The sequence below is a fragment of the Zootoca vivipara genome, chromosome 8, assembly GCF_965207765.1.
Source record: "Zootoca vivipara chromosome 8, rZooViv2.hap1.1, whole genome shotgun sequence".
NCBI classification, from domain to species: domain Eukaryota; kingdom Metazoa; phylum Chordata; class Lepidosauria; order Squamata; family Lacertidae; genus Zootoca; species Zootoca vivipara.
The window spans coordinates 75126916-75153718 of record NC_142591.1 but is presented as its reverse complement, the minus strand read 5'-3'; the positions used below and the strand labels follow the sequence as shown (position 1 = coordinate 75153718).

The 26803-nt window shown below is 41.3% G+C and overlaps 1 protein-coding gene across 4 annotated transcripts; it reads left to right on the top strand.

Annotated features, from left to right (window-relative positions):
* Positions 1-26650, top strand: TMEM65 (transmembrane protein 65). 4 transcript variants are annotated; one of them, XM_060277638.2, is made up of 9 exons: positions 1-478; positions 7186-7266; positions 14684-14704; positions 15697-15741; positions 16396-16463; positions 16777-16831; positions 19143-19185; positions 21057-21162; positions 22732-26650. In XM_060277638.2, the coding sequence occupies exons 1-9, from the start codon at positions 73-75 to the stop codon at positions 22828-22830; spliced, it is 924 nt and encodes a 307-aa protein (XP_060133621.1). In that variant the 5' UTR covers positions 1-72; the 3' UTR covers positions 22831-26650. The 4 variants fall into 4 exon arrangements, with proteins under 4 accessions (XP_060133621.1, XP_060133623.1, XP_060133622.1 ...); XM_060277640.2 differs by lacking the exon at positions 7186-7266; XM_060277639.2 differs by lacking the exon at positions 14684-14704.
* The last annotated feature ends 153 nt before the right edge of the window (positions 26651-26803 follow it).

The following is a 26803-nucleotide window of genomic DNA, read 5'->3' as shown; positions in this document are numbered from 1 at the left end:
TCCCCAGCGCCGGTAGCGAGAGAGAGCGGGCGGTGCCGCCGGCGGGCCCCGGTCCGAGGCGGGCGCCAAGGCATGCCGTCGACGTGGCTGAGCTGCCGCCTGGCGCTGCGCTTGGGCTCCGGGTGGCCCGGCGGCTCCTCGCCCTCCGCGCTGGCTTCCCGCCTCAGCCTCCGGGCTCCGCAGCTGCGGGGCCTCCGCTGCTGCTGCTGCCGTTGCCTCGTGCCCCTGCCGGGCCAGCGCCGCTGCCTCAGCACCTTCCGTCGCAGCGGCGGCATCTCTGAGGAAGGACAGTGGCTCCGGCTGCCGCCGGCCTCTGCAGGCTCCCTCCGGTCTCTGGGCACGCACCCGAAAAAGGAGCCCATAGAGGCTCTGAACACGGCGCAAGGGGCGCGGGACTTCATCTACAGCCTCCACTCCACCGAGAGGAGCTGCCTGCTGAGGGAGCTGCACCGCTTCGAGTCCATCGCCATCGCGCAAGGTAAGCAAAAGGGACCACCGGGAAAAGGGCTCCCGTGGAAGGGGACACACGGGGGTCGCCCAGCCCCCTGCCATGCGGGGTGCTTCTTCTGCCCCACTAGGGATTCGAACCCACGACCCTGATAGACCCGGGGGGGTCTCCCGCTCCGCCGAGCGAGCTTGGCTGGGCTTTGGTTCTTTGCGCCGCTTTCCCGCCCGAGGCAAGCATTCGGAATGGAGAGCAAGAGAAGAGGAGCCAGGAGGAAGGAGAAGAAGAAGCGAAACTTTCCTACTGGCGCATCGACCGAGGACCTCGTTCTCCCCGTTTCTCCCCTTCCGTATCTATAGCGCGCTTACCCGGAGTCCAGCAAGGCTTAACCCCCAAGTAAGCCTGCCCGCCGCTCCGGGTTTGCAGCCGGTGCTTGGCGTGAACTTGGACAACGGCCTCCGTTCTCCATCCGGCTTGGTCCTGCAATAATGTAGCCCGGTAATGCACAAAACATAGGGATAACGCCCCTGAGCACATTCAGAGTGGCTTTCCTGGGATGCTGTGTAACCATAACCAGCTGCTGTAATTGTGGGGTTAAGGGGGAGGGTGTGGCTGTCAAGCAGGTTTGAGGCCTGGGCTTGGTACTGCTTTTGTGTGGAACGGGATAGGGATTCAGATGGGCGTGCTTTAGAACAGTGTTTTTCAACCTTTTTTGGGCAAAGGCACACTTGTTTCATGAAAAAAATCAGGAGGCACACCACCATTAGAAAATGTTTAAAAAATTAACTCTGTGCCTATATTGACTATATATAAAGTAATTCTCCCACGGCACACCAGGCAACATCTCGCGGCACACTAGTGTGCCGCGGAACAGTGGTTGAAAAACACTGCTTTAGAAATAAACTGTTGAGCCTGGGGTTGTGTGCTTGAAATGAAGTCCAGCTTTCATGGGGAAAATGCCTGTCTAGTTCATGGACCCACCTATCTGACTTCAGGAGGCAGAGCTTCCAAGTTAACAAACATGTTGTTTTGGGAGGGTTGATTCAGCCTCCAGGCCTAGGCATGGAAACACTGAAGGCATGCATTAACCTGATATAGGGGAAAAAGTATTCACCCTATGTTGGTTTCCTAGTTGTGTGCAGGTGTGGCTTTTAGTTTGTCATCATTACAAATGTTGCTTTTCCAGCATGTGGCAAGGTGTGCAGACAGTTGAATTGCACATGTGACAGCAGTTGTACAGGGGTGACTTCTTGCATACTGGGTGATCACATGCATGATCTCTCCTGACACATTTAGGATTGTTTAAGTGGATTTTTGATTCTTTAATCTGTTACATTCCAGTGTTTTGAATCGGTTGCATCCAATACTTTGGGTCCCATTTGTGGATTGTTGCCAAGAAGATAGTCATGGTGCATTCTTGACATTGGTACTCCTGTGGGCATACATGTACTGTAATCCAAATTCTGCTATCCCATTTTCCTGCAGTTTATGCCTGGTACTGTCCAGACTGAAGCAGGAAACAGAGCATGGTAACTTGGATACCTGGGAGTACTATTATGATAAATTTAAGATGTGAATGTTTTATAAATCAGGCAATTAAAAAAAATCTTGTATGAAAAGGGAATCAATGAGAACATACTCTACTGTCTACAGCAGTAGAGAAAAAAGCACAAACATTGATTTGATTGGAGGGAACACGACCAATTAAACTGTTTTCATAGTTCTGAGACTGCATGTAGATGGCAGGTTGTTTCACAGCACTGAAATGGAAGCAGTAAAATTGGAGATATATCTGACCTAAGTGGTACTAACTAGCATTGGGATGGTTTGGAGCTAAAATTGCAGATTTGGAGACTATACCTCTTTTGCTAGTCTTAGTTTCTCTGTGCTAATTGCTTCTAGTGACAGTCTCTGTGAGGGTTTCAGGTGACAGCTGCACTGATTCAGCACATCTTGTCAATGTAAAACTTTTCTAACTGCTTTGACTGCTGATGTATGGAGACTAACGTACAGTGGTACCTCGGTTTAAGTACACAATTGGTTCTGGAAGTCTGTATTTAACCTGAAGCGTACTTAACCTGAAGCGAACTTTCCCATTGAAAGTAATGGAAGGCGGATTAATCCATTCCAGGCGGGTCTGCGGAGTACTCAACCTGAAGTGTACTTAACTCAAAGTATGAGTGTAATTGGTTCTGGAAGTCCGTACTTAACCTGAAGCGAACTTTCCCATTGAAAGTAATAGAAAGTGGATTAATCCGTTCCAGACGGGTCCGCGGAGTACTCAAACTGAAGCGTACTTAAACTGAGGTATGACTGTATGGATATTAAGCAGCCTGTTGATTTTGTATATTAATAAAAGAAACAAGCAGTGGAATAGGAATAGCAGAATATACTTGATTGAGGATCCATCTTTTTAGTTAAGATTTTGGAAAAACTTGAGATTTTGCTAAAAGAAGAAGATATTGTACTACCCAACTTCTGCCTTCACCACAGTGGTATGTTAAGAGCATTTTATTTACTTATCTAGCATAATACCATATTTTTCCTGTGTATAATACGCCCCCTATTTTTGGGGACTCAGATTTAAGAAAATGGGAGATGGCCCAGAGTATAAGATGCCCCCTAATTTTTGACATTATTTTTTTGGGGGAAAACCTAGACTTATACACGGAAAAATACGGTATTTTATTTGTCTATATAGCACCACCAATGTACACAGTACAGAGGCTGAGATGTGAAGCCGTGGGAAAAGCTGGATTTTTCCTTGTTTTTTTATTTATTTAAATTTTTCCACAGGACTTCACATCTCCATAGAGGACAGGTTCTTAGCTATGGGGCTTACAATCTATAATTCAACACTGAAAGGCAATAGGTGATGGAAGTGGAGCGAGGGTTAAACAGGATTTGTTTAGCCAAACTGAAGAGCCACAGAATAGTAGAAGTTGAAGATGTCCTGCGATTTACTGGGCAGGTTTACATAAAAAATAAATCATGGTTCAAATGTAACTGTGGTGTGTTCTTTACCTTTACTGTAGTATTGTGTTATGGTAGCATCTTAGACCTCCAGCATATTGGATGGCATGTTTTCTTTGAAATCATGAATATTCCAGCTTGTATTCTGTCACATTGAGCTGGTACATCAAATAGCTTGTTTTGGAACATTGCTTAATATAAAAGGCTTGTATCATAGTGTGAATAATGTCCATTCAGCTTTTTCCATAGTGAATAAGAGCAGCTGTTATGAGTTCCAAAGTGCATGCATGTGACAGCATCAGGTTGAAATGGCTTTAAAGATCATGTAAGGTTTATCTTTCACATTGATTTTTCACCAATTTTTCAGTTATATAGCAGGTTCCCAGCTGATAATCTCCTAGATGAAAGGATGAAGTGACTAGAGAATTGCAACATTTAAAGTAGAAAAAATGAGCAAATGCTAAATTTAAAGTTCTTCAAGTGTTATAGGTTACTAGCAGCAAGCTTTCTTGAGTAAGGTTTGAGGTTACAATACACATTTAGAAACTAGCTTGCATTTGACTCTGGGCCATGACTTTGGTAAATATGCCCTTGAAAATGACACTTGGATGGCCTATAACTAGGTACTCACAATCTGTTGCATTGGTATTGTTTAGCCTCAGATATATGTTTAATCTTAACCTTATATATAAAAATATAAATCAAAGCTTTAATATTTTGCCTTATAACTCTCAAATACTTACTTCGTATATTTGTAACTTCAGTTCTGAAACAATCAGAAGTTTCTTATATTTTTCAAAATTCTAATTTCAAAATTCTTTCCTACTTAAATCTTCCACAAAATATAAATAATACTGATTTGGGTGTTGCAATGCAGGCTTATGTGATGCCTACACCATCTTACTCCTGCCTTTGTTTTGCAGAGCTGTAACCTGCTAATTGTCTGTGTACAGTGCTTTTAACTTCATTTTTTGCTCCTCTGGGGCCTTCCTCAGGCTTTTCTTGCTGGATCCTGGTTGAGAGTCCCTCTGTGTCATATTCAGCATTGGTTCTGCACCTCAGAATCTCTGTCGTGCTTCATGGGGACATGCTTAGAATTCTCAGTCTTCATTTGTTTGGGATCCATATATGTTGGCTTGACTTACAAGTCAGCCAGTATTTGTGGTCTCCACTAATCCCCTCTCCTGCACCCACTGGTATGGACAGTGCATAAAAGAGAGAAAAGGTGACCTATCTCATTACAAAATGTCAAGAGTCTTAGGAGTTTAAATTGTAGTGGAAATGAGGCCTCTGAGGTCGCAATTTTGTTGTTCCAGTTAGCTTACCCACATGAGGTCTGAGGGCATACAGTCCTGGGGATGTGGCAAGTCATTCAGTTGAATTAAGTGAAGCCAAAGTATACTGACAGCAGTACCTGCATGAGTGTTAGAATTTCCCCAGGTGCATTTTGTGACTGGCGCAGACCTAATTGCGACCACGTGGAGATCTCTGGATGCCAGGTTGGCAAGTGACATCTCCATCTGGCTGGCACCTCCAGCTTTCTTAAGCAGGTAAGCAGAAGAGCTTATTTATTGCATTTATATCCTACCTTTTTCTCCAAAGAGTATATGGTTCAACACCCCCCCCCCCCAGTAAGTTAGGTTGAGACGCTGTGACTGGCCCAAGCACACCCAGTGAGCTTCGTGACTGAGTGGGGATTCGAATCCCTATCTCCCAGGTTCTTGTCTGACACTCTTAACCACTACACCATGTTGACTTCCTAGAGTACTTCTGCTATGGGGCAGGTATATAAATTAAGTGGGAAAGCAAAATGTCGGAGAAGGATCTGAAATATTTTCCTTGAATTTGCTTTATTCTGCATTGTTTTATTTGCTCTTTTAATGTGTTGTAAACCACTGAGTTTTTTTATTTAAAATATAAAGTGATATTGATTTTTGTTGTTGTTGCAAAAAGGGTCACCTAGATATTCCATTGTGGCGACTGTAACCTAGGTTTAAGATGCCATTTGGTGATTAGCTTATACAGTATTTGAGATTCTAATACTGCTGCAGTCTTCTGTGACATCATAGTATCCCATCCAACGTCGGGGAGTGGGGGCTGGGAGGTATCAACATGCATTTGCCTTAGGGGTTGTCTTTCCCTTTAAAAAGTCACTGTGACTCTCTGGTAGATGGTTCTCATGAGCTAAATGTTCTTTGCTCTTATTTAGCGCTGCATCCATATCTCTCTGACCATATTTGCATGGTGAGATCAAAGTAGAATTTTTAATTACTGTTAGCCAGCATCTGTAAAGCTATGCAACTGTTTCTATACAAACATTAATTTTATCTCAAAATGACTAAAGAGTAGCGAAACAGCATTGGTTAAAAGGTCACATGAACTAAAGATTTCTAATTTAGATTAGCTCAGATGACTTAAGTAACACTTGCTCTGGCATGAAAAATTGGAACAGTTACACAGCTTTCATAAAGTTGTGCTATTTTGGGGGATGACAATGACTCAGAACTAGATTGGATCACAGAACTAACAACCCTGTTTTTGTAATACTGTAGTGCATTGTCTTCTGTTTTGGCAATAGTATCTCTTTCAAGACTATGTATAATTTTTTGTTACTAAAGGGTTACAGAAGTTGCCTTTTTATTTTGAGATCAGTCATGCAGGATTAACAGGAGGTGCTTAAATGCTAAATACAATGCCACTACCTGATACTATGACTTTTTAATATTTAATTTGAGAGACTATTGTTCACACTCTTTATTCAGATTCATAAAATTCAACACACTCTGCACAGAATCCACAATGATGCAAGGGGAAACATTTCCAATGCTTTATTTTTCTATGGAAAATATTATATTCCATAAATTCATTAGAAACAATGGATGTCAGATGCAAAGAAATATTAGGCTAGTGTGACAGTTTAGTTCAGCTATCAATACTACTGTCATATCTGAAAAAATGTGCACTGATACTGCCTTAGGATGAAGAATAATATTTTCTTGATTTATCCTGACTCAAATTATTTTTTTCTGGTTGCACTTGCCCAAATTTAGAAATAATCTCATAAGGATTTGACAAGTCTATGTAAACCTAGCAGAGATTCGTTTATTTTTTATGTGCAAAATTAGGAAACAGGAAAACATGCCATACTATAATTTCTTCAGGAGTAAGGTAAACCTATTCATTTCACACAAATGTATGTGATAGAACTTGATGGTTTGAAATTCAAAGCAGCATGTTGGTGTGCCTAATGGTTTCCTTGCTCCAAATGTTATACACCACAAGCTGTTCTTCCACCCCGGTGGTGTTCTATGTGTGTGCAAATATTCTTATAAGTAGTGTAAAGCACACCACATAATGCTGGATCAGATTATACCACAATATAGGCATGTGTTGAATCTGCTGTAGAGCAACAACAAAAAAAAAAGAAAACCAGAATAAACTGGACAGAATGTTGTTGGTGCCCATTTAAACTGAATGTTTCACCTTGCACATTGGGTCACACTTGGAGTAGATGCAGTGAAATCAGTGGGCTTTAAGTACATTGTTTTCAGTGGGCAAGTATGACTAAAATTTGATATCAACCATTAAATATACCAGTGGCATAGCAGAAAAAGAAGCTAAATATTAGACTTGCTTCTGAGCAAGCATACATAGGATTATGCTGCACAGTCTCTAGTTGGAGTAAGTTTTGAAAACATGGATTCATGAATATTAAAGGCTTTTAACATTGAAATGTAACTTTATTTCTTACGTTTGAAAAACTTTAGCTTCCAGATTTCCTAAACCACTGGTACCACTTGAGATGCCATTGAAGCAAATAGTACCACCTGAACCAACTAGTACTTGGGGTACAGTAAACTTCTCTACTTGCTACATAAACGTGCATGGTCTAAATAAGTGCTAGGTGAACCATGGTTTTGATATGATGTAAAATAGATGCTGCTGTTTCATTAAATCTACTTACATAAAGATGCTATCCTGTTTGTTTTGTGTAACCTGGAATGTTTAACAGAAATGGCCATGGTTGTTTCCATTTGCGCAATAATGACCATAATGAGTTAGTTTCAGGGTTTGCCAATTTTTGGGGGGGGACTATTGGACGCGGGTGGCACTGTGGGTTAAACCACAGAGCCTAGGGGTTGCTGATCAGAAGGTCGGCGGTTCGAATCCCCACGACGGGGTGAGCTCCCGTTGCTCGGTCCCAGCTCCTGCCAACCTAGCAGTTCGAAGGCACGTCAAAGTGCAAGTAGATAAATAGGTACCAGTACAGCGGGAAGCTAAACGGCGTTTCCAAGTGCTGCTCTGGTTTGCCAGAAGCGGCTTTGTCATGCTGGCCACATGACCTGGAAGCTGTACATCGGCTCCCTCAGCCAATAATGCGAGATGCGTGCCACAACCCCAGAGTCGGTCACGACTGGACCTAATGGTCAGGTGTCTCTTTACCTTTACCTATTGGACATATTTCTATTTTTGAGAGAGCATTGTGGGTGTCAGTCACAAAATGACTGTTGTGGCATAACACACCATAGTTGGGTACACCTAAGAAGAGTCTTGCTGAATCCGACCAAATATAGATCCAGTGTCCTATGTCTCATAGTGGCCAATTACGGTAGTTATCTCAATCAGGGAGCAGCTCTTCCATTGCTTGTTCCTTGAACTCACTCATTTGGTCTCTGAATTCAGAAATTCCATTTAGCCATCATGAAAGACAAATTCATGGTGAGAGGTTCTGAAGTCTTTTATTTATACCTATCATCTTGTGGCAGTGTGTTCCATTGTTTAGTGATGAATTGTATGAAAAGTACTTTTAACTGTCCCAAACCTTCTGCCAACTAATTTCTTTGGGTATCTCAAATTCTAATATTATGCTTGAAGGAAAAAAACGTTTCTCTTATGAGGATGAGGGAGTATCTTGGATATACAGCAATCAGAATTTTAAACCATATTCCAAGTGTGGTTGTGCTATAAAGAATTAGCGCAGTGTAGTTTAATCATGGTGCTTTGAATAAATCTCCGACTTCCTCATTCTCATACTTATTCTGCTTAGTTAGGTACTTCTTGGTGTGTGGCAAACCATCGTTTGCTATTGGATCCAAACCAGCAAGCTATGGCTATGCAAAAATCCAAGCCATAATTTGATGTACTGTAATAGCAAACTGGTTTGCCACATACACAGGAAGAGGAATGTGCAAGACTCAGCTATAGTTCGATATTTTAGTTAGTCTAGACTAACTAAAACATTAATCTAGAGGCAAAAAAGAGAAAAACAAGAGGAAAAGGAGGAAGGGGGGGATAGAGAAAAAGGAATAGAAAAAAATGAGAGAAAAGAAGGAATAGAAAAAGAATTGAAAGAGACGAGTAAAAGAGAGGCAATATTGTTTGGTGAATCTCTGGGAAAATACACAATTTTAGCAGAGGTGTGTCCTAAGCATTGTGTTCTAATCATTTTGTTTGTCAAGTTAAACTTCATATTTACAGTAATTCTCTTCTCGACTTTTGACTTTTTTAAAAAATAACAATTTTTATTGCAAGTTTTTCCATAAATTAAAACAATAAGGAACAATACATTCTGTAGCATAGTAGCATAACACTACAAAATCAAACTTTGTTACAAGAGCAGAGTAAAATTATGAAACCATGATTTGAAGTGGATCTGTGCAACAAGAGATATACATGTGATATAGGCACATACCCCTTTATATATAGGATTTGGAAATCAAACAAGGGGCCACAAATGCTTTAGTAAAACATTGGACCATAGCAGATGGTGTGAGACTGGAGGGACGGAAGAACCCTTTTGTTGGGTTAATGGGAACCAGGATAACATTTGGATCTAATTCCTCTTACATCTCTGTTGCATTCCATAACTTGCTCAAGCACAGCTAAGTTTTAGACTCTGTTCCACCAACTTTTTAAGGTAAAATGGGAGTGAAAGGGTCAGTGTTGTGCTAGTTCTAACTGGGCTGCTGCTAGTAACTCTGTGATCCTATGTATACATTGCATTCTCCAGTGTGCCAGGGAGGATGGAGAGCAACACTAGATCCAGAGAAATTATTTGCTGTGATATTTGAATAATTTAACAGACGTTCAGAGCAAATACCTGTTGTATCTGATTTGTTTTGTCAGACCTTAGTGTTAATACAGAGCTATCTCTTGTATGTGGGCTTTTAGCTGTCTAAATACTGCTGAGATGCTTGACAATATGTTGTAATCTCTGTAGGATCCTGCTATGCAAGTTGTATACTCTTGGCATCTAAGTCTATCAATTATGTTGGCAGACATGGCTTTTCTTTTAATCAGGTTCATTTATACTTTCATCAGAATTGCCTGTTTTTTAGTTTGTAAATTAATGTGTTGCACTAGGGCAAGCATGCTGGCTACTTAAAATATATGTGGGGCTTAATCTGACACTACTCCCCCCCCCCGGTTTTGAGTTCTGACAAGTGCTGTATTTTTCTGTGTATAAGACGACCCCATGTATAAGACGATCCCAATTTTTTGAGCCCAAAATTAAGAAATAATTGCAACATTCCGCGTATAACACGACCCCTAATTTTAAACTTTAAAAATTGGGGGGGGGGATATAGTCTTATACATGGAAAAATACAGTATTTCCATTTTCATATTGTGAATAGCACTCTTATAATACTTGTAATTAAGTCTGGTTTTTGAAGTTCAGACTAAATACAATTCTTGAAAGGATAGTATTGAACTTTGAAATAGAAGAACCAAAACACTGGTTATTGGCTTCTCATTAGTAGAGAAGAACTGTATTTGTAGCTACAATTCTATGATCCTATGCACCAGATTATTGTTGGTAATCTAGTGTCAAAAACAATCCAGTCTGTACCAGTTTAATCATGCAGTGGAAACATTGACTGTGATTGAGGAGAACAAAGAGCAGTTTAGGGACCAGGGTTCTTGAAGGACTCTACATAAAAATATTGAGTGGAATGCATGTACCATCTGAGGTGAAGTGAGTGGCAGTCAAAGAGGGAGCTTGATTGTGGCACCCCAATTGCAGAATGCCTATTGTCCTTTTAATGACCTTTTCCAAAACTTTCCTGATCCTACTGTTTTATGCCACTTTTATGATTTTGCGTCTTTTAGCTTGCTTTTTGTATTGACATCTCATTTATTATTTTTGTAAATCACCCCAGGAATATGATTAAAAGGGTGGTATAAAAATGCTTAGAAATAATTTTTAAGCTGGTAAGCTAGCCTGGTTATTAGTGTAGATGAAGTATAACCTGAATTTGTGGTCTCAAGTTTAAGTTAGATAAGACTGGTATGAATTTGGTAAGTTTATATTGCCCTACTTGTGATGCTAAGTGTGGAATTTCCAGCATATTACTGAAGCACTCATTATGGAAACTTAAGTGTTGCTCACAAAATTTCACTGGAAAAGAAACAACTGGTTTTTGCCGTACCAGAGCAACCTATTCTAGTCTGTTTATAATCTGGTAAAAGCCCAGCAGAAATTTCGAGAGCTCCTTTTTGAACTGTTCAGATCAGTTTATTTCCCACCTGAACATTCAACATCCTTAGGTAAGATGATGGGGACAGCTTGCTATCTTTTTCTCCAGATGAAAGGGGAGCAGTCTTTCAAATTCTGATGTGCTGTTCTCGTATGAATGGGATATGTGGCCTTTCATATTGGTGTGGTGGTAGAACACTAAGAAGATGCAATGCTAACAGTTGGTAGAGGTAGACATCAAAGGATCCAAATTCTGTTTTATGGGCCTCCCAAGTGTGTGTATCCTTTGCTCACAAATTTGAATTGAATCTTAAGCCTTTTTTCAAAGCTTTTTCTTCCTTTAGGAAAATAGAGCAGTTTGTTCCAAAATGGAACAAAATATGATTTGAATTGACACTAAATATGATTGATCTGACAGGCTGAAAAGCAGCTGTTCAGCGGTCTTGACTGGTATTCTACGCCATAAATGGTCTGATGGATCTTTTTCTTCTTGATTAAGCCATTTCCTCCCCTGTTTTCAACTCGAAATGTTAAACCTCTTAGTACTGTCATGTGCCTTTCTGAAACAAAGGCATCTCTACGCTTTCATGGTGAAGTTTTCAGAATTGCAAATGCAAGAATTTCATCCTGTGATTACAGAATTATTCTATATACAGTACTCCTGCTGTCACTGTGGGTTGACAAAATTATTGAGCTTTGAGAAAAATGAAATCTATCTAGATTTATCACTGCAAGATCAGTGTGAGTGAATTATTGGGACCTTTTGTGGGGAAGCAGGGGTGAAGAAAAGGAGGGTTGCAGCATCTTTACACTGCTGATGTGTGATACAGTGATACAGTGTGGTTGTGTTGGCACTGAGAGAAGTGGGAGCAGGCTGGCTCTTCAGAGCCTATCCGCTCCTGCCTGGCCCCTGAGGAAGTGAGGCCACTGAGCAGTTTCTATTGGGCAGGATTCATAGTACAAAATAGGGCACCAGAGACAGAGGTAATTGCCCACTCTGCCCTATGAGTTATATACTGGGATGAACTGCTTTTGAGTTACTACAGATCATCAGCGTTCCTAACAGCCTAATTTCAAATTAGAAAGGAAGAACCCTGTTGCTATTGTAGGGTTAGCAATTAGAAACTTGCTGATTTTACTGCAAATCATACAGTGAACTTTTGGTAGACCCCACTATGCCTCTTCTACTTACCATGTTCTAGGGTGCAAGTCTTTGTTCTGAATAAACTGGGCATGCTCCCAACATAGCCAACTGTCCTGTAGCAAAAAGAAATTCTAGGAAAAGTCATTAGTATTGGACAAGTTGTTTTTAGGGAAGCTTGCCTGCTGTTACCAATCTTCTTATTGAAGATCCTTTGATAAGTGTGTAGGTAATGAAAACCATTGTACTATGTGATGCTATGTACATCTTAGAGGATACCAAAAGGATGACATTGCTAGACTATATAGTTCCCATTCTTGAGGAATTAATTTCATGAAAAGATATTTTTCCTCATGCAGCCATTATTTATTTTAGTTTTATTGAGAAAACAACATTATGAACTGCTTAATTAAAAAAATATCTAAGCAGTGTCTATAAATAATATGAAATAATAGTACATGGATAGTCAGCAACATCTTGAAAACAAAGCAAGTACGGTATACAGTATATGACTAAATTACAGGTCTTTGTAGGAATGCTAGAAAAAGTTTTCTTATAGTGGGCCTGCAGTTTGGGGGTTGCTTTTGGCAGGAAAAATGGTACCAATACTAAATCAATACATTTGTATGAAGCACAATACTGTACTAAGAAAAGAGGAAGAAGTTTCTTCTTTCTAAAAATATCAGTGGGGGTGGGAAAGCATGTGTTTGAGAATCAATAGATGTTTACTTGATATGGACTGTTTATGTTAACTGCTATAGTGAAACCTAGAAATGAGACTCTCACATTGGGCAAACTTTTAAGTAGTTCTCATGCTGTATTTGTAATATTTCAGTTGCTTAAATAAAGTTAAAATTAACTTGATCTGGTTTCTGTGCATCCTATCCACCAGTCCAGATGTCTTCTACCACATAGTGCCATTTGCTTTTATGGGCTCTTGAATAAAGCTCCTTTTTGACAGACACAGGGATATATTTTGTTCAGTATGGGGTAATTAAATCTCACACTGTCCTGATAGTATCTTGGCAAGTGATTTGCTGGCTTTGCCTTGACAGGCAGGTGGAGAAAAACTACATACTGTATATTCTGTGTTCTGAACTGATGGATCTGAGGCACAGAAACTAACTTCAGGTAAGATGATCCTTCAGTCTGTATATGTAGGATACACTTGCTTAGAGGCAGTTGTCTTTCCAGTGTCTTTGTTTATAAAATAAAGCATACACTCCGTCAGAGTTTATTATTGTGGACTATAAAACAGTTGTATCCTGCCCTTCCTCTATGGAGCTCAGAGGCTCAAGTGGGGTCCTCACAGCAACCCAGCTACTTTAGGCTGAGACACAGTGACTGGTCCCATGGCATCTGGTCAGGGCCGCCTCAAGCAGGTCGGGCACCCTGGCGCTGAGACGCGGAGATCGCTCTGGCGCCCTCGCAGCGCAGCTTCTGTGCGGCTTTGTCGCCCCCCCCCCCACGACCTGGCGCCCCACGCCACCGGGGCTATACCTAGAGCCGGGCCTGCATCTGGTGAATTTCACCCCACTAAACACCAACACACTTTATTAACTACGCTACACCAAATGTATGGTGTACAGCTATGCACACAATGTGATTTAACCTACTTGTACCATTAATCATGTGGGGTTTTTTCCATTTTGTGTGTGTGTGCAGAACACTAACTGTTGTTGGTATAAGAACTGATAACCCAATTCCTGCTTTTGGATTACTGGTAGATGCTTTGTGTTTTGTTTAGGCTGCAATTTTCTTCCTTATTGAAGACTTAATATATTTTTTTGTTTACTAACACCCCAACAGTAGGATATCATTTAAATGACCCCCTCAGTCTGATATCACTTTAATTCAATGTATTTTGAGTTGGAGTGTTGCTTAAAAATCAGTAAATGATAGTGTAACTTTCTTCTTGTGGCAGGAAATTGGGTTTATACCACTAACCAGTGTTGGATATTTCTTCTTGTAAGCAATCTAACATCTTTTTGTGGTATTGGGTAGTGTTCAAATCTTCAGATAACTGATTTTATCAATAGCACTTAAGGGTAGTAAGTGGTCTCTATGAAAATATACATTTTAGCCACTCTTTGTTTATGGTAGGGTGCTTAAAAGAGTTAAAGGCCACGGGGTAAGATTTATTTAAAAAGTATTTATCATTTCCATTTTTACAATTGAAACAATAACAATAATCCATGTAAAACACACAATTATTTTCATCTTACCTTCTCCCTTCCATGGTTCATGTTATTATTATTTTTCTACTACCAGTACATATTCTAATTTCCCCCAATATTTTCTCCCCCCCCAGTTTTATATCCCAATAATTCCTACTACTGAATTTACTCTATTACTGTTAACTTTTAAATTTGTTTACAACAACTTTTCAAATCTACAAAACATTTCATTCTGATCTCTTATTATGTTTGTCAATCTTCCCAGTTCTATATACTCTAATAATGTTGTCTACTATTCTTCCTTTGTTGCTAATGTATCTTCTTTCCACTTCTGAGCATACACCATTTGTGCTGCTGTTGTTGCATACATAAAAAGAGATTTCTGGTCTTTAAATATACTTACATCTATTATACCTAAAAGAAAAGCTTCTGGCCTTTTAACAAATGTCTTTTTCAACATTTTTTTCCAGTTTATTATATATCATCTCCCAGTAAGTCTTAACCTTTTTGCATGTCTACCACATATGATAAAAAGTACCTTCTTTTTCTTTACATTTCCAACAAATATCTGATTCAGATTTATAAATCTTAGCTAGTTTACTCAGTGTCAGATACCACCTGTAAATCATTTCCATAAAATTATCCCTCAATGTGTTAAAAATTAAATTTCCCCCCATAGTTTCTCCCATGCACTCATCTTTATATTATGACCTAAATCTCTTGCCCAGTGAATTATAGCTGATTTTACCAATTCATCTTTTGTTTCCCATTCTAATAGTAACTTGTATATTTTGGAAATCACTTTTCCCTACTCTGTGATCTCTCTTTCAAATTGTGAGCTTTGGGTCATACAACCCCTCCATTTATCTTGTCTAAACAAATTTATTTGATGATACTGCAACCAGTCTGTCACAGCCTCTCCAATGTGTCAACTTTTTAAAGTTTTATTTCTTCTTTTGAAAAGTCCAAAAGGTCTCTGTATTTTGCCTAATATCCTTCCATATTCCTAAATTGTGGGATTTTAATAAAGGGGCAACAGCATAATCAAGTACTCTATCATATGCTGAGACTAAAGGTTGGATTTTTCAAGATCAATTACATACAAGCAGGGAGAATTCAACTAGTCAGCAGTTGGGCACCCCTGCACTAGTGACAATGTAATTTGAGTATTTAAGCCAACATTATTCAGTGTTTCAGATGATCAAGCAAATGAATATACATTCAATTATATACATTCAATTATTTTGTGAAATGGCGTTTCAATAGAGTGCTTTTGTTTAATCAAAGGAGAGCATGGATCTGAAACTCACAGAAAACTGCAGTGAGCTGCCAAGCTGCAGTTTTCTGCGCAGTAGCTTGTGAATGCACCAAGCTAAATTTTCTATGAAATGAGTATTTCACACTATGCTCTTCAAAGAGAACAGACATTCAAATATTTGTGGTTGTAATGCTTTTCTTTAATCACATTTTTCTACTTATCTAGAGAAGTTGGAAGTTGCGCCACCATCCACTGGACAGCTGAAACATGGTAAATTATGTCTATTTTTTAGAAGCTTAACTTTGGAGATAGCCTCTCTAATACTTGGAACATTTCTCTTGAGGCCACTGCAAGGCATACAGTTGAATACATGAGAGTACATTGGGCTGCTTGAGTCAGAACATTATGGAATTCTAATTCTTGCTTCCCCCAATCATGAGAAACATCATAAATCTGACTGTCTTTACAAAAAAAAAATTACCTGTAAGTTTTACCTTTAGCTGTGATGAGAGGAGAGTGGGGTTAAAAGGGACAAAAATGAAATATGACAGAGAGGATGAAGATGTTTCACCCAGATCTTTGCAAATTGTAGATTAATGTTTATAAGCAGATTTCCCCACCCAACACAACCCTTCCCATATATAACAGTTTTCGGGGGGGGGGGGAATGACGACTCCAGATTAACTGGGCCTGTAGCAGCTGCATCGGGTTTTGTAGTGCACTGTGTACAATGTCCTGGTAGTTGTTGTGTGGTGATTTATACATGGAAAGAGGCTTCCGTATCCCATTTCTGTGATCTCAAACATCACAATTCATATGGGCATTTTTTCAAATTGTAGAAAGTTGAGAATTGAACAGTAGTCTGCATGTATGAATTTGCAAGCGTTTGAAAGCACTCCTCACATGTGTGTCTCTTTCTTCTAGTGTTCTTCCACAATGCAATACCTTTTGTAGGGTTTGGATTTTTTGATAATGCAATTATGATTGCTGCGGTAAGTCATGTTGCTCCTTGGTCTCAAGCTTGTTTTGTGCTGGGTTATATTTGGTATCCAAATACCTTGATATGATAACATATGTAACGCTAGCTTCAGAAAGACTTATTATTTTCAGTAATGTTTTAGCATGCTGTATTGCTATAATAGATGTAATCATGCATGTTGTCTTTTAAAGTTTTCAGGAGAATTGGGTGGCAGGGAGCCTGCTATTCCTAATGTCTTAATTTTATGAATAAACAATTTCTGTAACCTTGCCTTTGTTAATGAATGTATAGATTTTAATGAAAGTTTATATTCTCTTTATTTTTAGGGCACACAAATAGAACTGTCCATAGGAATTGTCCTTGGAATTTCTACTATGGCAGGTAAGTAATCTATGCTTGACTGACTTCCGTGGCAATTTTGCTATAGCTGTCCATTAATCTACGAGTGTGTCTGTGCACACTAGGTCATTTTTTTTAAAGCTGCTGATTGATGATTGAACTTTGTAGTGCCAGATGGAAATTTGGTTACCAGATAATCTTACAGAAACCCAGTTCTTATGCAGAAACTGCACGTTAAAGTTCCATGAATCTTTCTGCCATGATTTTAAAATCCTAAGCAGGCTGTGTATAACCACAAGGAAAGGCAGGTGGGGAGAGGCTGCTTAACTCCTCTCCTCCTGTTTGTACTTCTAAATCACATTCCCTGAGCTCCATTTTCACCTGGGATGGTTAGGGGTCTTTATGGGTGAAAAAGCTGTTTGGGAAGGTGAGTGGGGCTGGAAACGATTTGGGGACAAGAGAGTTAAGCCATGGGTAGGCTCGGGGGCCGGATCCGGCCCAATTGCCTTCTAAATCTTGCCTGTGGACGATCCAGGAATCAGCGTGTTTTTACATGAGTAGAATGTGTCCTTTTATTTAAAATGCATCCCTGGGTTATTTGTGGGGCATAGGAATTCGTTCATTCCCCCCACCCCCCAAAAAATAGTCCGGCCCACCACATGGTCTGAGGGACAGCGGCCCCCTGGTGAAAAAGTTTGCTGACCCCTGAGTTAAGCAGCTCAAGAGGTTGAATCCAAGCAGGAAACTGATCTCACATTTGCTGCTTGCATTCCTAGTTTTCTCTTCTTAAATAGTTTTAACTGACACCACAACCATCATCATTACTATTATTATTAGTTTAAAGCCACTTAGAGTGTGTTTTGGTATATAAGTTCTATAAATAAATAAGTTCTCACTTTGCAAAATATTTTTATTTGCGCTTCCAAACTGTTCCAAGAGAGCACTTGAAACAAAGTGTCTCTATTTAAGATGAAAGTGTGCCCCCATATTAAAGTTCTAGAAGTCACAAGAGTGAAGTATTATTGAATAGTCTCCTTTTAAATTTTAGAACTTTTTCATCCAAAAGGATCGACTGGCTAATTCTGAACCTGGAGGCAAAATATTCGTGATAGATTTTAAGGTCAATAATGCAAGCAGCTTTCTTAGCAAGATTAACATGCTTATAGAAATAGAAGTTGGTTTTGCAGAAGTGGGCACTAGGAACATAGGAAGCTGCTTTATACTGAGTCAGATCCAGCTCAACATTATCTTCACTGACTGACAACATCAGTGCTCTAGAGTTTCAGAAAGGGAGTCTTTCTCTGGAGATGCTGGGGATTGAAACTGTGACCTTCTGTGTACAAAGCAGATGCTTTGTCACTGAACTATTGCTGTTGGGTGTATGTGAGAAAGCATGTTTTCACATCCCCCTGAGTACTGTAAATGTGCTGCTTGCTGCACCTTTCAGTCTATTCCTTTCCCTGTAGATTGCCAGTGCTCATGTACACATGGATATAGAACTCCCCACTCACCACAAAAATCTCGAAGTGGTCAAACATACAATTGCACCCTAGATTCTTACTCTTTTTAGAGTGTGGTGCATGGAGAAGCTTATAAGAGCATCAGAGAAACATTTCTTTCATTCTGCAGAAAGCACTTTCTGTTCAAAGCAATACTGATCAACTGATTCCCAGTGCATGTACAGAGCCAGCCTGCACTGCTTTGAAGCCTCTGTAATCAGCGAAATGCTTCAGAATGTATTGTAAAGGACAACCGCTTTTTGGCTCATCCCTGACTTTATCACCCTACAGGTGCAGGGCAGTACACCATGACATGGCTTGGCCAAAATGGCCTGGCAATGGGGAGGCCTGGCTTATCCAGTTAGACTCATAGCCTAGAAGTTCCCCACTTCTGTATTACCCTGCTCTTGTACCAGCTTTGCTGGTTACCAGTTTCTTTCCTAGTTCAATTCAAGGTGCTGCTTTTGACCTTTAAAACCTTAAATGGCATGGAACCAAAATACCAGATTTACCTTCCTCTCTGTGTTACCTGACCATTTCATTCCTCTTCTGAGGCCCTGCTTCTGATACCCTCATTGTTGGAAATGCCCTGCTTTAATTGTGTAGGTTACCATTCTCAAGCTGTTCTGCTCCTACGGGTTCTATTGTTTGTATTCTGTACTGATATATATTTGATTGTAAGTTCCTTGAATATTTTATAGAAAGGTGCATTATAAAGGGTTTCAAGCAAGCAAATAATAAGTATAATTCTGGATTCTGAACCATTAAATGAAATAAAACTGTTAACATTTGTGTAGTGTATTGTTCTTTTCTTAGTAGATGCATTATAATGGTTGTGATTCTTTAATATCTAGCTGCTGCCTTGGGAAACCTTGTCTCGGATTTAGCTGGATTGGGGTAAGTCTTAATTACATTTTGTAGGTTCTGATCCAGCATCTTGTTCTTACAGTGGTTAACCAAATGTCAATATTTACTTTACCAACAATAACTCTGGGGGCTGTTTAGTGTACAGTGGGGCCTCGCTAGACGAAATTAATTCGTTCCAGGACTCAATTCGTCCTACGAAAATTTCGTGTAGCGAGGCACCATTTCCCATAGGAACGCATTAAAAGTCAATTAATGCGTTCCTATGGGCTCGGGGGGCCTGGCGGTGGCAGCGGTACTTGTTCTCTTGCCTGCCTGCCTTCCCCGAGCCAAGAGAGGTGTGTGCCACCGCCTCGCCCGACAGAGCCGGCATTTGACAGGGCTTCCGAACCCCCGTCAGATGCGGGCTCTGTTGGGCGGGGGGGGGGAGAGGAACGAAGGAAGAGAAAGCAGCCCTTTCTCTTCCTTCCTTCCTCTCCCCCTGCCGCCAGCTTTCCCCCCACCCCGTCCGACACAGCGGGATCGGAGGAGAAGCCTCCTCCGATCTGCGCTGTGTCGGACGGGCTGAGGGGAAAGCGGGGCTTTCGGCAGCCGGCGAAAAGCCCCCACACCGGCGCGCTTTGGCTCTGGGTAATGGGGCCAAAGCGCGCCAATGTGGGGGTGTTTTGCCGGCTGCCTTCCCCTTGAATTGGGGAAGGCAGCCAGCGAAAACGTCCCCGCACCGGCGCGCTTTGGCTCTGGGTGATGAGGCGAAAGCGCGCTGGTGCGGGGGTGTTTCGCCGGCTACCTTCCCCTTGACTTGGGGAAGGCAGCCTCCCTCCCCCCGCCCGACAGATCCGGGATTTCCTCCCTCCCCCCGCCTGACAGAAGTGCGGCGATGGGGTGTTTTGCCGCCTGCCTTCCCCTAGCCAAGGGGAAGGCAGGCGGCAAAAAGCCCTGGCAATTTTTCGCTGCACGCTGGACTTTGCAGTCGGAGGTTTGTTTTTCTATGGCCACGCTTCGCAAGACGAAGCGGCGGCCATAGAAAAACTCGTCGTCTTGCGAGGCAACCTCCGATCGCAAAATCCATTCGTCTAGCGAAAAATTCATCTTACAGGGCATTCGTTAAGCGAGGCACCACTGTAGTCTCCTGCTCTGTGGTTAATTCCCGCTTCACCACTATCTTGGAGCTGAATGGCTGGCAGTGGCAGAGTAGTGGAGCTAAGTCTCAGATTTGTCTGTTCACAACAAATCATCCCCCCCCCCCAAAAAAAATTGCAGTAGAAACAAGAAAGCTTTCTGGAAAAATCATCCCAGCAAAAGGGCACAGCACCTGTTACATGCCAGAGTGCCTCTTTAAAAGTTTATCCTTTCTACTCCAAATCTGGCATGGATCACCTCACCTATACTGCCAAGTTTCAAATCAGTCCTTTAAACTATTTCCCAATCTATAAGCCATAGAACCAACTCCCGCTTGACACAGGGCCACAACTGTTTCATGTAAAGTGGTACCTTGGGTTACAAAGACCTCAGGTTACAAACACTTTGGGTTACAGACTCCGCTAACTCCGAAGTAGTACCTTGGATTAAGAACTTTACCTCCGGATGAGAACAGAAATCACACGGTGGCGCAGCAGCAGCAGCGGGAGGCCCCATTAGCTAAAGTGGTACCTCAGGTTAAGAACAGTTTCAGGTTAAGAATGGGCCTCCAGAACGAATTAAGTTTGTAACCAGAGGTACCATTGTAATAGTATTGAAATAGTCCCTCTTAAGCTCTAAAGGCTTACCAAAGTGCTGGCTTGGCATATGTTCAGGAGATAGTATTTCTCGCTGCATTTCCACAACCAACAGAAACAGAGCATCCAGTATCTGCTATATTTCATATTATTGTGCTCAAAATATTTTTGGTTTTTTTTCTCTCTAAGACTTGCAGGTTATATTGAAGCTATGGCCTCTAGGTTGGGCCTCTCCATTCCTGATCTAACGCCCAAACAAGCTGACATGTGGCAAACACGCCTCAGTGCACACGTGGTGAGTCTATGTTGTGTGTGTTTTTATACATATAGTTTTGGTTAGTGAGAGGTTAAACTAACAGCAGATACAGTGTTGTGCAGTAGCACCTTGGATCAGAATTCAAGTCATCTGGAAAAAGCTAAATGCTCTCAGAATTTTAAGATCTTTGGGGCATTTAACATGTGGCTTGTTCTGCAGATATAATGACCATAGTAGGCACACTATAGATACAAGTGATAGCTTCCCATTTCTGCATTCATGTGTTTCTGTTAAATCCTTTTATACTTTTGGCCACTCTGGCAACAAGTTGTTTTGGCAAGTACAAGGCAGCTGTAAGGGAAATATGACTAGATGGTCATGAGACTATGAAAAGCAGCAACTCCAGTATTCAGATTATTCCTGGAAAAAAAAACAAAAAAACTTGTGGAGATACAATGTGCATATTCAGAGGCGTCCTTCCCATAGGGGCTAGTGGCTCGTTGCGCCCAGGGCGCTGGCCTCTCAGGGGCGCCCCAGCAGGGAGCAACGAGCCACTAAGCCCTATGGCTCCGCCGCCACCACCGCCTCCTCTCCCTCTGCTGTGCGCCACTGCGAGTAACTTCCCCCCTCCTCCCTCCCTCTCTCTGTGGAGGACAGGGCGGCTATGGGGCGTGAAGTAGGACTGTGGATGGATGGAGGGAGGGAGGGAGGGAGGGGAGAGAGAGAGAGAGAGAGAGAGAGAGAGAGAGAGAGAGAGAGAGAGAGGTCAGTGCACCGTCTCTTCTGTCCGCTCACACACTCCACACACACCCCACGCTGTGGCCACGACCTCTTTATTATTCGGGGAACACAGAGATGTATTGGTGGGACTCAGAAAGCCGTCCCTCCCCCACCCACCCACCCACCCACCCACTCAGCGCCTTGATTTATAGACTCTGTTGGGCTTGGAAAAGCAACTTTACAGAGCGATTCTTTTTTCTCTAGTAAAGCTTCTTTGGTGGTGCAGGCAGGGACTTCCTGCTGCTACTGCTTCTGAAGTGGGGTCTCGCTGTAGTACTTTGCAAATGCAGACTGTTTTGAGAGTGTGTGTGTCCCTCCCCTTCTACCTTTCCTTGGCTTCCTCTTTATGGCGGGGTGGGGGGTGGAAAAATACCTTGCATACTGAATGCCCTGCAATTAACTCTCCTCTCCCCTGCACTATATGCAGTTTGCAAAGGAAAGAAATTAACTCTTTAAGAACGTTTCACCTGGGCAGCAGCGAGAGCGCCGGCAGTGGGCTGTAGTCAGGTAGCCCCAACGGCGCCCCCCCCCCGGCTAAATTTTGGGAAAGGGAGGGAGCGCCGGAGGGACCTTTTGTGCCACAGTGTCGGATGTGCTTAAGACGGCCCTGTGCATGTTACTCCACTCCCTATTATTGTGGGAATAAGCTCTTTTAAAAATGCGCATAGATGTTATCAGAATGTAAATTCTGCAGCAAATATTTGGGCATGAGAAGGATAATAGAAATAGGTTCGTTGCTCGTTACTTCCTGTTCGTGTTGTTGGACCTGAAATCTGGTAACCTTCATAACTAAATTGTGAGTGACCCATTTTTCTTTGTCTTTTATAGGGTAAGGCTATTGGAGTGACCATTGGCTGCCTTTTAGGAATGTTTCCATTGTTCTTCTTGGGAGATGAAGAAGAAAAAAAACTGGAAGAAAAAAATTAACCTTTTTACAATGCTTAAGATCTATATAAACTAATGTACCTCAATTATACAACTATGCTGTCAAAATACTTAGCATTTAGCAGACAGTAACAATGTATAGAATGGGGAACAAAACAGCATGCCATTTTATGGAAACACTAACTTATTGTGGCTTTGTTCTAGTACATCTTTTTATAAGGGTTTTTCCTTTTTAAAATGTAAATTGTTGACGTGTGTGTGTGTGTGTGTGTGTGCCTTTCACTTACACCGGCAGTTGGCATTTACCATTCCCCCCCCCTTTTGCCTCTATCTTTTATAAGGATTATTACTTTCAGTGCTTGCCATCAATGTACTGTATGGGGTTGGGGTTTGCATATTTACTTAGCGTTTGCAAACGCATGACACAAGTTCCCTTTGATGCTCATCATTCTCTCCATTCTGGCCTTTCAGTGAAGCTAGGTGACAGATGGCTTTAGGAGGAATCATGTCTTACTTTTATTCATCTTGGGTCACCAGTTGCACACTGTATGCCTAAATAGCAAGACTTGTTTGAATAATGCAAAATTTGAAATAGGGTGTAGATATCTGCTGAATAATGAGGCAATTAGAGTGAAACACTTAAAAGTCAATTGCAGGTTATAGATGCTGCCCCTCTCTCAAAACTCCATAGACACTGCTTGGAATGCATCCTTGATCTTGTCAAATTGGCATCTGAGATCAGGAGAGTCTTAAAAGTTGGAATCTTAGTAACTTACATGTATCACAGGCTACAGTTAGGAAATGGGGGTTTGCGCAACAGTTGAAGTTGGAAAAATGTGCAAAACAACAATTAATGATAGTGCTCATCAGCACCAGGAGGCAAAGTAAGAAGACAATCAACCAGTTGTTTATGTGAGTATAGCAGCAATATTTTTGAAAACTGGGCTTCATTTCAGTTGGTGTGTGTATGTTGCCCTCCTTCCATGCCTCTCCGAAAGAAAACTTTTAACCTATCTGAATTTCATTCATAAATTCTAGGCATCTGGGGAACCCCCAACAAGATAAGGGTCTGTTGTTTTCTGAATCATGTGTATTTGTAGAGAACTTTGTGCACTTGATGTGTTGAGGGAGAGAAAAAGCAGTGCATAGTGCACTTTGATAGGGGAAAAGTGGAGTTCAGATGAATTTAGAATTAGTGCAAAGTAGGATGAAGCCTTGAAATGAAGTAGCTCTTTAAACTGTGTTGCCTTCAGTGAGAAACAGACTTCAGTGTGCCACTTCTGGAAGTCTCCTGCCTAAGGAATTTGAAAGTAATTTTCAGTGTCCTTGTTTCCTTGAATACTAACTGGGGCAGAATGTTACTTTAGATGTGTCTTGGAATGCCTTTTAAATGTCTAGACTTTGGATGTGTGGATCATGTGTGCAAAATGTAACTTAAATAAATAAACTTGATCACTTTTCATTAATTAGAAGGGCATAAAGGTTTATTTCCATTTTGGCTCACTGGTTCTCTTGTCGTACTTAGTGTGCAATTTCCCATGTACCCTTTGGAATAGAGAATATTAATCTTTGCCATGTTATGAATAATGGATGATAACTTGCACTGAGCATCCAACTTCTAAATATACAACCAGCATAAGTAGGAATGAATATGTGGCTGTGGGAAGCTTTTAATGACGCTTTGTTTTGAAGTCTTAGTTGTTGCTTTTTTAAAATAGTTTTTATGGAGGCATTATCCTATAAAGTCAAAGCTTGTTTCTAGCTATAAAATGCCATGACTTGCAGCCCTACTACTGAATCCTTGGGAGTTGTCACATGCAAGCTGCCACCGTACCTGGAAGCACATTGCATTGAAATAAATGGGATTTACTTCTGAGTACACATAGTAAGGTTTGAATTCGGTAACACGATTCAGTAGTAGTTGGTTTCAGAATTTGGCCGCCTTCCCTCTTGACACTATTGGCACCTAGGGCTATCAACTGCCGTGGTCTGGTTTGCTTTTGTGCCTTTGGCAGCAGCTTGACTTGTAGAAATCCAGTTGATGAAGCTTCTCATAGCATGGAAATGCATTGTCATCTATCGTTCTTCAGGTATCTGAAACCCAGGTATCTGAAGGACTGCCAACTTCTGCATGAATTCTCCTGTACATTTAGGTACTGTCTTTCAAGGCCCTCTACCTTAGGTGGGGTGAGACTGGGCAAAGGGCCTCTTTGGTTATGCCTCCTCACTTTTTTGAAATGTCCTCACCAGGAAGCCCCTGCCTCTCTTGTCTTTTTAACTCCAGTCAAAAACTCTTCTCTTGTATTAGGCTTTTAATTACATGTTTATAGTTTTAGCTGGCTGCTATTTGGTATCCTACTGTTGTAAGCTGCTTTTATGGTTTCATCTTTTTTAGATTTGCTCACTGCCCTGAGAGCATTTGTGCTTAACCATGGGATTAATTGGGTTAAAAAAAGAAAAGAAAAAAAGGTTTGGCAACCCTAGAATAAGCCATATCTACAAACTGATACAGGGGCGCAGGTGCCACTGTGGGTTAAACCACTGAGCCTAGGGCTTGCCGATCAGAAGGTCGGCGGTTCAAATCCCCACGACGGGGTGTGTTCCTGTTGCTCGGCCCCTGCTCCTGCCAACCTAGCAGTTTGAAAGCACGTCAAAGTACAAGTAGATAAATAGGTGCCACTCCGGCGGGAAGGTAAACGCCGTTTCTGTGCGCTGCTCTGGTTCGCCAGAAGCGGTTTGGTCATGCTGGCCACATGACCTGGAAGCTGTATGCCAGCTCTCTCGGCCAGTAACACGAGATGAGCTCCGCAACCCCAGAGTCGTCCACGACTGGACCTAATGGTCAGGGGTCCCTTTACCTTTACAAACATACACAGCAGTATTTTTAAATGCAATTTTGAATTAATTTTATTTTTGTTATAAAAAACTATGAAGAGGTCTGTACTCTTCCTATTCCAAATTTAATGCACATTCTGAGAGAGGAAAGAACTTAAATCAGTCACAAAATAAGGGATCCCTAGCTTCTGCTGACCCATAGCAGTTTAAAACTACTATTCTCTCACAACCATGATTTGAATAAAGCATCCCTTAAAGTGACCGCTCTACTAATTTACAGAACCTTATAGCTTAATGTATCTGCTGATATACTGATAATCTGAATATAACATCACTTTAAGGATCAAACTAGATGATTGGTAGCAGACCAGCATGTAAGAATTCCAAACATAAAAAGTGATGACGGGGAGAGAGAGACCTGGAAGGAGAAGCTGTAATCTTTAAGCTACCTGCAAGCTGTAGGTGTACATATCCCTCCTCCCCTTCAGTTGCCTTTCCAAATCATGGACTCCCAGATACTTGTTTTTTTTCCCCCCAGATGCAAATAACAGCTTGGAGAGTTATATTACAGGAGTTCATTCAGTTGTCGTCCTAAGATTGATCCTGCTTGGTTTCAAAAGGATTACATATTAGGTGATAAATGCTGAATGTACAGTTTAATAGTTTTGGCTGCATCTTTCTCTGTGTAACTTGCTGACAAATATAAATTTGTTTATGACTTTCTCCAAACTTGTCTTACTGTACTGGGTATTATGATATTTGGTGACAAAAGATCCCAGCAATAGTCAACAACTGACAGGCTGACTGGAACACTAAATTTCCTGAAGAGAGCACCAGAACAAAAACCTAGCCAAATGTCTGCTGCAGCAATAGTTTGCATTTTTTAAATAAAAAGTTTATTTAGTACTGGGTTTTTTTTTGTGCATGTACATTGGGTGCATTTTTGTTGATATATGTATGTCAAACTATTGTACTATGATGACCAATGTTTTTAACAAGAAAATATGAACTAAATCTTATAAAAATGTGTGTGTGTGTATTGAGAATTCATTGTTGTCAAACTGGTACTCTGGAACTATACCAATTATCTTGAGCATGTAAGGCAGGCATGTCAAACATGCGGCCCTCCAGATGTTTTGGCCTACAACTCCCATGATCCCTAGCTAGCAGGATCAGTGGT

What these genes read in the sequence shown, in the direction of transcription:
- TMEM65 (XM_060277638.2), top strand. Translation starts at nt 73, where the DNA reads ATGCCGTCGACGTGGCTGAGCTGCCGCCTGGCGCTGCGCTTGGGCTCC. An exon ending in GTCCATCGCCATCGCGCAAG is followed by an intron (nt 479 to 7,185) that starts GTAAGCAAAAGG and finishes GAAAAACTTTAG; the next exon opens with CTTCCAGATTTCCTAAACCA. An exon ending in CACGCCTCAGTGCACACGTG is followed by an intron (nt 21,163 to 22,731) that starts GTGAGTCTATGT and finishes TGTCTTTTATAG; the next exon opens with GGTAAGGCTATTGGAGTGAC.